The 10,701-nt window shown below is 44.2% G+C and overlaps 1 protein-coding gene across 1 annotated transcript; it reads right to left on the minus strand.

Annotated features, from left to right (window-relative positions):
* Positions 1 to 8: 8 nt before the first annotated feature.
* LOC118420348 (39S ribosomal protein L28, mitochondrial-like) lies at positions 9 to 9,814 on the minus strand. The gene is made up of 9 exons (XM_035827121.1): positions 9,793 to 9,814; positions 8,848 to 8,915; positions 8,291 to 8,412; positions 7,582 to 7,711; positions 6,861 to 7,002; positions 6,373 to 6,522; positions 5,967 to 6,093; positions 723 to 819; positions 9 to 225 (listed from the first exon to the last, which is right to left on the minus strand). Exons 1-9 carry the CDS (start codon positions 9,811 to 9,813, stop codon positions 153 to 155), a joined length of 930 nt encoding a protein of 309 aa, XP_035683014.1. The 5' UTR covers position 9,814; the 3' UTR covers positions 9 to 152.
* Positions 9,815 to 10,701: the final 887 nt, after the last annotated feature.

Consider the following 10,701-nt stretch of genomic DNA (forward strand, 5'->3'; position numbering starts at 1 on the left):
ACAAGACATCACAGTCTGATGGATTTTTATTTTATTGCATTCAGCTTGGTAATTCTGGAAAAAAGTTTTGTCTTTCATGCTGAAGTTCATGTATGTGTCTATGATGTTTACAAAGGAAAAATATGTTGCAAGCTTACATGTACGTGTAATATTTATCTATCACCAGTCTTTTTCAGTGACTCTGCTTCTTTGGATTTTGAAGGTTTTAACCAAGAAGACCAAGATCTGAAATAAAAGGATAAAATGTTAAAGATAATTAGAAACAGCAAACATGAACTTGCAAAACTAGAAAGTATGTCACAATGTTCTGCAGGTTCATTCCCTTAAATGGCACCTGAACTGGTTTCAAAGGTTTTGGCTTTAAGTTAAACAGCACTGACTGGTCACAGTACCAGACACTCCAAAATCCCTGTACCCCTCCTGGAACTCTGGGAGACAACTACTAAAGGAAAAAGAGGTAGGGAAGAGTGATGCAAACCTACAAGAGCCATGGAGGACAAAGTGTTGTGGAGAGGGCTCTCGGGATTAAAAGTAGTATTAAGAGGGGAAATTGGGGTGTAAGAGTACTTCAATGTATGGATTGATTGATATTTCCAATGTGCAGCCTTATGAACCTTTTAAACAGTTCAGGTAGTTTGCAACACTTAAGCCATGAAAACCCCCAGAGGTGATACTTGGAAAGACCATTTAGTTATGTCAGTCACAGATGAAGATCCTCTTACCCTTCTTCCTCCTGTTTGGTATCCAGTTGTTGTGGACCCCCAGCCCCAGGCATGAATACTGCAGGCTCCTGACCCACTTTTTCCCTTTTGGATCGGTCTGAATCAGAACAGGCGAAATACAGGTCAAACTTAACATTAAAAGAATGGTCCTACAATGTCCTATGGCTATTTCATTTGTCCCAACACCTATGAAATGACAACAAAATCATAATTATTATACAGACAACTTTATGATTGACATCTTTTAAATTACGAGCATGTATCGAATTTCCTTAAAAAGTAACTTAAAAAGTAGTTTATTACATTTGTATACATATACAAATTGGACAAACTTACGTGTCAGGACAATTGTAGTTGTCTGTCGTCCATTGAAGCCATGGTCCTTAATTAGCATGTCGCTTGTGCGCGGCATGCTCTCCAAGCTCTTTCGAAGTAAACAGTCGGAAGTGAAAGGAGGCTCCTCCCACTTCCTGTGTTCCCGTGAGTGATGACGTCAGTTTTTTAGTAGCAACAGTGCTGGCCGAAAACTTAGGGTGGGAAACTAAAAGCGAACCCTAGCAAGATACTAGGGCGGGAAGGACCATGGCTTCAATGGACGACAGACAACTACAATTGTCCTGACACGTAAGTTTGTCCAATTTGTATTTGTCTTCGTCCATATCAGCCATGGTCCTTAATTAGCATGACTTTGAAGCCGAGGCCAGCACTGAACAACCAAAGTGGAAACTAGAAGAGTTAGAAGGTTTATTATAGAACCTCTCGAATGTAGTAGCATTGGCCCAATTTGCCGCCTTCAAAATATCCTTAACAGAAACGCCAGCCTTGAAGGCAGCTGAAGCTGAAGCGCTTCTGACTGAATGGCCTGAGTACTCTTTGATACCTGCTTCAGACAACATTTGCTTAAGCCAACGGGCAATAGTGGAAGATCCAACCGCCTTATGAGGCTTGACTAACCCCCGAAACACCCGAGAGTCAGACGAGGAGCGAAACCTAGCAGTTCTCTCTAAGTATGCCCGCAGATAAGTGACCGGACACAACACTTTGTTGTCAAACTTCGCCACCCACAAAGAATGTGAAGGTTTGTCTGGACGTGACGTTTTTGTGACCTTATCAATAACAAACAAAATCCCCTCTTTAGACGAAGACATGTGACTTGTACTGAGCAGAGCTAGCGATTGTTCCCGACCAGCCGACACTAGCGCCACTAGCATAGCAACCTTGAAGGTGAGCTGCTTCAAACTGAGGCACTTCGCAGGAGACCACTGTCTGAGGAACTTCAGAACAACAGAGACATCCCAAATAGCAATATGCTTGGGCATGGGCGGTCTAAGCTCAAACACTCCCTTCATAAACCGGGAGACAAGGGAGTGTGCTCCTACTGGTTTTCCCTCTACATTGACATGAGTGGAAGATATTGCAGATCTATAAACATTGAGTGTTCTATATTGGAAACCCGTAGAAAACAAATGATGAAGAAAATCCAGTACCTTACTCAGAGGTGCATAAACGGGATCCAAACCCCGAGAACGGCTCCAGCGAGCCCATTTCCTCCACGCTGACGCATAGAGTCCTCTGGTCTTAGGACGCCAGGAGGCGAGGAGGATCTCTGTAACTCCTTCCGAAATGTCGAACTCTCGGAACTGACGCCGGAGACAGTCCACATGGCCATACGCAATGTGCTGCTCAGCGGGTGCAGACTTCCGTCTCCTGGTTGTGTGAGAAGCGACGGGTACCGAGGCAGCCGTACTGGTTTTCTCACGGACATTTCTAGTATCAGTGGATACCATGCCGCTGTGTCCCAAATCGGTGCCACAAAGTGCACTGTTACTTGGTCCTGGCGGACCTTCCTCAAGACCCTCTCGATGATCTTGAATGGGGGAAAGGCATACAGAGCTTCCCACTGGTTCCAGTTCATCGTGAACGCATTCGTCCCCAGACTCTCTGGGTCTGGCTCCCAAGACACAAACTTGGGTAGTTTCCTGTTGAGTCGGGATGCGAAGAGATCTACCGCTCCCGCTCTGCGCAGACTGGGACACATCTTCTGTATGGCCTGAAACACTTGTGGGCAGAGTGACCACTCTGTTGTGCGAGCGAAGTGTCTGGACCTGAAGTCCGCTCTTACGTTGGTTACACCCGCCACGTGATCGGCTGACAACAGGATGCTTCTCTCCACGCAGTAATCCCACAGGCTTAGAGCCAGATTTGAAAGGGCTGGCGACCTTGTGCCGCCTCGGCGGTTGATGTACGAAACTACGGTTGAGTTGTCCGATTTGACTCGTACTGTACAGTTCGCCCTGTCCTTGCAAAAGGCCTTCAGTGCCAGAAAGACTGCCAGCATTTCCAACTGATTTATGTGCTGTCCGCGTTCTGCGCGCGACCAACGCCCGCCTGTGCTCACGCCATTTGCGAATGCTCCCCAGCCATCGAGAGAGGCGTCGGTTTCGATCACTACGTTTTCTTCCGGACAGTGAATCGGACGATAATTGTGAAGGCGTAGCTCGTCCCTCCACCAGATAAGGTCCTGACGTGCTGACTCGGTTAGTCGAACGGGAGTTTGCCAAAAACCGCCGGATTGTCGTAGACATGAGATGAGGAGAAGTTGCAAATGTCGAAGATGCAGAGGACCGAGCAGTACGGACACTGTGGCTGCTTGGAACTTCCCGATGACACTTGCTAACTGCCGTGCTGACAGGCACTCTCTCTCTAGTACTTCGCCAGCTAACTGGCTCAACTCCTGTAGTTTGACACCAGGGAGAAACAGACACATACTCAAAGAGTTTAACCCTGAACCAAGAAAGGTAATACACTGAGTTGGCTCCAGGACAGATTTACCCAAATTTGTGACAAACCCAACATGGGCAATGAAGTCTGTCGCTGTGATGGCATCTTGCCTACATCGATCACTACTGTCTGCAAAAATCAGCATATCATCTAAATAAATAATCAACCTGATGCCTCTACGTCTTAAGTGCGAAACCACCACCTTAAGAAGCTTCGTAAACACAAGTGGGGCGCTCGAAACGCCAAACGGTAAACAAACGAACGAGAAAAACTTGTTCTTCCACGCAAACGTAAGAAAACGGTGATGATTCGGGTGGATGGCTACTGTAAAGTACGCATCAGTGAGGTCTATTTTGCAAAAAAAATCACCTGGACGAACTAACTCTCTGACCATACCCAGGCTTTCCATTTTGAACTTTGGAACAAAAAGACACCTATTAAGAGGTCTAAGATTGATAACTGGCCGAAGCCCGCCTGTTTTCTTGGGCACTGTAAACAGTCTAGAAATAAACAAATCAGAACTGAAGGGAACCTCTTGAATTGCCCCTTTATCCAACATAGAAGCAATCTCAGAATCAATAGCCAAATCTTGCTCCCGTGTCATAGCACGGGTCCAAGGAATACTAGTTTGCACTGGCGGCGATCGTTTGAACGGCAACCTATACCCCTTAACTATATCCAGAATAACTTGGTCTGAAGTTAGCTTGCGCCAAACTGGCAAAAAAAACTTTAAACGCCCTCCATGAGGGAGGGGATTCGGCAAAGGATGGGGTACAGGTTGAAGTGCAGGCAATCGCCGGCGTAAAAGCTGATGTAAACAAGACTGGGAGACACTACTTAGATTTCTTCCCGTCTCCTGACTGATTGGAGGTGCGGGAATACTGCGAACCCCAGTAGAACTTAGAGTTGGAGTTTCCTCCTGACTGGCGAGAGGGGGGAGGGCGGAACTTCCGATTGCCGCGAAAGCCACCCCTGCCCCTCGAGGTAGAAGCGCTCGAAGCGCCTCGCCCCCGCTGGGACGACTGCTTTGGTTTCAAAGTATCAACTAAGGCTTTCTTGCCTGAAGCCAATTCTCTAGCTTTAGAGCCCAAATCATTCCTCAATAACTGAGTAGGGTCATCAGGAATCAAACCAAACAAATCCTTAGCCGTAGACTGATAGGAAACTTCCGCTAGAGATGATCTACGAACGTCAGCGATCTTCGAGTGAGCTGAGCCTAAGAGCCAAACAGCAGTAGCTGCACAGTCCTGCATAATATCTCTATCAGGCTCAGAAAATTCGCCGTTACATTCTTTCAACATCTGCCAAAGATTCAAAACTGGTGCCACTACATGCAACAACTTAGTATGAACCGAAGCTAGATTTCTATCGACCTGAAGAGCCGACTTACCTTTGTAAAAGTCGATCGACTTGATCATCTCTTTAGCGGCTGAATCTAACTCAGGCACCGACAGCGCTTTCGGAGCATTAGAGGGCAGCAAATACTTGTTTTGCCAGTGCGTCAAGGACTCTGTCTTGCGCTCTTTCTTTAAGTCGAAATAATCTGCGGCAAACCGCACCACGGACTGCCGGGCAGTCCACACTTTTTCCGGGGCGGCCGGCTCACGGTCGAACGGCACAAAAGACATATCGCTCGCCGCCGAACATGTTGACTCATCGCCGCTGTCAAAACGCGACCTCTTCGAGGGGGTAACTTCGGACTCAAGCTCAGAAGGAGCGCCTAAATGCCTCTTTGCGCCGACTGAAGCGGCGATAGACCCTAAGATCTCTTTAACTCCTTTGAATTCTTCAGACATTAACCCAAACGCTACGCGAAGAGAGTTTTGGTCTTGCTGGATGACGTTGACCCCGAGAAGGTCTCTCAATTCGCCCAAATCTCCCGGCCATTCCGGCGTACGCACAGGAGACTTATCTCCGTTCGGCTCCCGAGGAAGACGAGGACTCTTCTGCCCCTCTAGCAGTAGCTCTTTTTGCCCGCTACTCTCCGGGTCCTCCGTGGAACGGCCGTCCGCAAGCGCGCCGTCTCCACGTTCGTGTCCGGGGGGGAGGGGGGCGCTGACAAGTTCGCGCTTGTCCCCGATACCACGTGGTGACGAAGAACTCGATTTCCTACGTGAAAACTCCTCGCGAGCGCGTTTATCACTAGAAGAATGCCTACTGGACGAACTATGAGAACCATGAGACCCTTTACGTCTCCTACTATCCTTTTTTGAATCACTCATAGCGCTAGAAAACGAAGAAATATACTGGGAACACAAGAGCTCGGAGAGCGTGACCACTTTCCACAGCGAAACTTCAAAAACTGACGTCATCACTCACGGGAACACAGGAAGTGGGAGGAGCCTCCTTTCACTTCCGACTGTTTACTTCGAAAGAGCTTGGAGAGCATGCCGCGCACAAGCGACATGCTAATTAAGGACCATGGCTGATATGGACGAAGACAACTATATAATAAATAGGTACCTTTGAGGTCTGCAATAAGTTGTCTCCTGTACTTTTCCATCAGGGGTACAGGAGGCTTGTATTCCTCATGCTGCATCTTAAAGATGGCCATCTTCAGTCGGAGCCCCACCCACTCAGCCTCCTCCTCCTACAAGGAAAGATATGGCATTTACATGTCTGTGGAACACTGCAGTAACTTTTGCTGCTTTACAAATGCTCATAATGTGAGTAGACCAGCTTGCCCCTTACCAGCACCCAAGCGCTGGCACACGCCAGGGAGAAATAGAAAGGGAGGCAGTGTGCTCAGCTGTAAAGATCTTCCACAACCACTATTAAGCGTCTGCAGTTTAATTTATCAAAACAGAGCACATAAATCTTGTTTACTGTATCACACTTTTGGTTCAAGTTAACATCATGAGCAACTCACAGGTATAACATAGTCCTTGTATTTGTTGTATATCCTCTCCCTTTTCTCTGGATCATTTGGGTAGAGGTCTGTGTCTTTTCTCACCAGCTTGATCAACATGGCTCTCTTCAGATCCATACCCAGCTGAGAGTTCAGGTCTTCCTGGGAAGTCTGGAATGTAAGTCCAACACTTACACATGTTGTCTTTTGATACACAAGAATATCAAATCACCCTTTGACAGGTGGACATACTAGATCTGAACACTTCTGAGCTAAAATCATTTCAAAGATTCAATGACAAGCTAATGTTATAATGCATAAAAAGCACTAATTACTAATCAGTCTAAATGTCCTAATTCTTTAAAAATTTGGAATTTCTGCCAGAAGCTCATGTGTTTGAGACAAACACATGTGGACACTTGCAGTTTTTCAATGTGCAAAGTCAAACTTAAAATTTTCTAAAAGTAGTGACCTTGAGTGATAGTGACCTTGATAATGAAGAATCATACCTTAAGGATATAATGGTCAAACCCATAGGCCTCATCAATGAGATTTAATGTTCTTGATGTGACAGTTGTAGTTATCGTCTTGTCCAGAATTTCACTGTACAAGTGCCGTTCAATCAGCTGTGGACGCCACATGTGCTTCACTCTGTACAACAAGAAAAAAGGCAATACGAAAGCCATGTTAGTCATGTGAAGTCTGTCCTAAATAAGAGGAAATGGCAATTACTTTAGAATGAAAGCTATTATAACTACATAAACTCGTTAGGCCTAGGAAAAAAAATGTTGTGTTTCCTGTTTCAGTCCTGAAAAAAATTAGGGTCGGTAGGTAGGGATTATCTTTTTTTTTTCTTTTTAATTTTTTTTTGGTTGTCCAGAAGTCTAGTGACACATATTACAATAGGGTTGAAAAAAGTGAACTGAAATGCATGAGGACACTTTTCTTCCAATGTCAAACATTAATTTTGTGCATAATAGATACATTGATCCTTTATTAGATAGGACAGGCAGCATTTTTACTTCAATAGAAAGCAGGCTGAATAACAATTCTGACTGGAAGCTATGTGACTCACTGCCCACGCAAAAAAAAAGTCTAGGGTAGGCAGGTTTTTCTAGGGAAGGTAGGGAAACAGGAAACACAACATTTTTTTTCTTAGGCCTTATCAAAATCAATTTTTGGGTAGCAATGTCTAAGGAAGCTGTAACAAAGGAGTAGATGTGGTTTTACTTGGGTTTCATCTTATCGTCGTTCTTCCTGCGGAAACCTTGGATCAAGCCTTCCCCTCCCCACAATCCCGTGTCATACGCCCTGCTGGGGTAGAAGGGCAGAGGGATGTTCTGTACTTTCTGTCTCTCTCCTGGATGGGCAGAAAAAAATATACAGATTCCAATGATATCAACGGACATTTCATGGGTATAATTGAAGCTCCTTCTCATGAGGACTTGCTTCCTGTTCTTATGAGTATTATAGCACAGCACTTTGATGACTTATTTAGTTCCACTACCCTGGTAGCTTCCTTGTCACTGACACACCTTTTTATATCACAAAGAAAAAAAGAAATCAATAACAATTAAAAAATAAGTGCAGCTTTACACTGCAGAAAATGTTGTAGACTGGATAGAAATTAACAGATCTATGACCATTGCATTGCATGGCTGCTGTTCCACTGTCAATATAGACTCAGTACTTTCTGATAAGTGGTTATGATGGATGATATTTAAGGGAGGCCCCTGTAATGACAAAACAAGGGTATCAGGATGTTTTGATGCCTTGACAGCTTGGGCCCTAGCCAATCAGAACAGTTTGGCACCAGGCCTAAGATGGGTTAAAGTTAGGGTTAACCCTCCTGAACCTAGTGACGAATCATCCTGATTGGCTAGGGGCTGAACTACCCAGGTGCCAAAAAGTAATGGAATCAAAAACCAGTTCTACTGACCAGATTTGGGGTGTATTTTCCACTTTCCCTGTTCTTCCTTGTAGTGGACAGGTGTTGGTGTCTTAGGGTCCAAACTGTCCAGGTAATGCTTGGGAAGTCTGCTGATCATGGCAGGGGTGTATCTGTGGAAAAGGTAAAATAAAGGTTGAAAAAAAAAAAAAAAAATTAATAGTTTTCGTATTTGATGCTTTCTAAAAGGTTTTGTTACTCATCATTACATACATCACATGTGAAAGGATAAACAGTAGTAGTTTGCTGTCAAAAGCGATTTGTATAAGCCCTTTCGCACATTTGAGGATGCATGTGCAGCAACATGAATTCTGGGTAATATGTCAAAGTTGAAGACCCATCAGAAGTAAACAGTCTTCTCTCAACCATCCTTGTGATCTGCATAACAATGTCTGGATAGAAATGGCATCTGGAACATGGCGGAATGCGTACATTCAGAAGCCTTTACCTTTCACGTACAGCAACATAACCTAGAATTCCTGTCACCAGTATGTGTGTACTTGAATATGCAAAAGGCTTGATGCGAAGGATGACTGTATGGGACCCACCTGTATGATAGTCTTTCGTCCCTGTTAAACCACTTCCAGTACCGGAAATAAGGCTTCAGCCCTAGCACCTGCATAAGCAAGATAAAGAGGGGGTGAATCAAGGCAGTAAAATAACATATGCACAATATAACAGCAATAATTATGTAATTTATGTAGTGTGGCTTTACCAAAAATGATCGACCCAGTTGCTTGAGTAACTGCTTATGTTTTAACGTTACCTGGATTTCTAAATCTTCATTGACATAGTGTAGTTTAGTCCTTGTACAGGGCCGACACCTGTGCTAGGCGCCGAAGTGCAAAGTTGGCCATATCTCAGGAACCATTTGGGTTTCTGTTCTAAGCAGCATCTCACTTGGGATAGTTTAATCAACTGTCCTTATCTGAGAAAAACACTGCACTGTAACTTAAGGTCTCAGAACACAGTATTTCTCCGCGACCCCCGTCCCCAAAAGTAGTTCGGGTTAAAATAGTGCACCGCAGTACTTGCAAAGGCCGTATTTATTCTTCCGTGTACAACAGCGAGGTGGAAACTGTGGTGAATGGTAGAGGAATATATCGTTGTTGATACGGTATAAGTTGGATTACGTTGCTTCTTCGGCCAGCGGGAATTTGCGCCTTGATACTGTTACCGGCACTTCCTGTTCGTCGCCTGCAGTTCCATGACCTCCGCTGGGGGTCAAATCAAAGTGTCTTTTATGGAAAAACGAGCAGGCAAATGTATGCTCATTTTCAGATATTTTGTAGGTCGTACCCTCGACTTCAACATACTAAATTCTTGTAAATTGTATCTGCACCTTTCTATAGGTTTTGAGTCGTCGAACCACCTCACTTTGGGGTCCTTAACCATGTAAATCCCCATAGGCGAAAAACTGTGTTCTGAGACCTTGAGTCTTAGTTTTCATGGGGAGGGGGGTAACAGAAAGAAAACTCAAAGAAAATACTTACCGATGGAGGTGAAATAAACATTCTATTTTTTTGTTACCGTCCGAACCGCCGTTACCATGGCAACGGCCGCCAAGACCAAACCCTATGCTTAAGTATAGGACACAAATTGGTAGAAACTTCTAACAGAAAACCCACGACCACATTTCCAAACCGATATCAGTGACATTTGGTGACCCTACTCGGGCCTTCTCGCGCGAACTTGCGAGACCTACACTAGAGTATTTCACTCAGTAAAGGGGGTGGAATTTTACCTTTCTTACGATCAAAACTATTCATCACACGTTGAGGATAAAAATAGCTTATTTTTCTTCAGAGTTAAGCATATATTTTTTACATAATAGTAGAGAAATCTAAAGTACTAAATTCACAATTTACATTAAGTGATTCTTCATACACCCCTATTCTTCTTCGTAATAGAATCGGCCATTTGTGCCAAGCAACCATCAACAAAAATGGCGGACACTAGCATCAATAATGCAAGAACTGAGGTTTTCGCCTGTCATATGTGATAATCATCACTAGATCTGCTTCTCAACTTTCTGTATTCAATACTTCTGAATGCAGGGCAGCTCTGTACGAAAGGACTGTGAAAAATGTCTTCCCGGTAAGTCAATTTTTATCTATGAAATTTATGGTCGAGTATAGTCGACATAAACAACAACAACAAATTTTCAAGACTGTTTATAAGTTATAAGTGTAACGTTATGTGTTCATACAGAACATAACGGCACATATGATCAATCGTATGAAAACTTTGCGCTTTGAAACGGCGGTACTATATACTTTGAGTTTTACCATAATTGGGAATGATCATTGTGTTGTGGCACAGCAAAAAATGAAAAATATTTTGAACGAAAAGTGGAGAGTGATGTTTGCTTGTCTTTTTTTTCGTTTCTAAATTTAAATTGT

Source organism: Branchiostoma floridae, chromosome 7 (genome assembly GCF_000003815.2).
Source record: "Branchiostoma floridae strain S238N-H82 chromosome 7, Bfl_VNyyK, whole genome shotgun sequence".
Classification (NCBI taxonomy): domain Eukaryota; kingdom Metazoa; phylum Chordata; class Leptocardii; order Amphioxiformes; family Branchiostomatidae; genus Branchiostoma; species Branchiostoma floridae.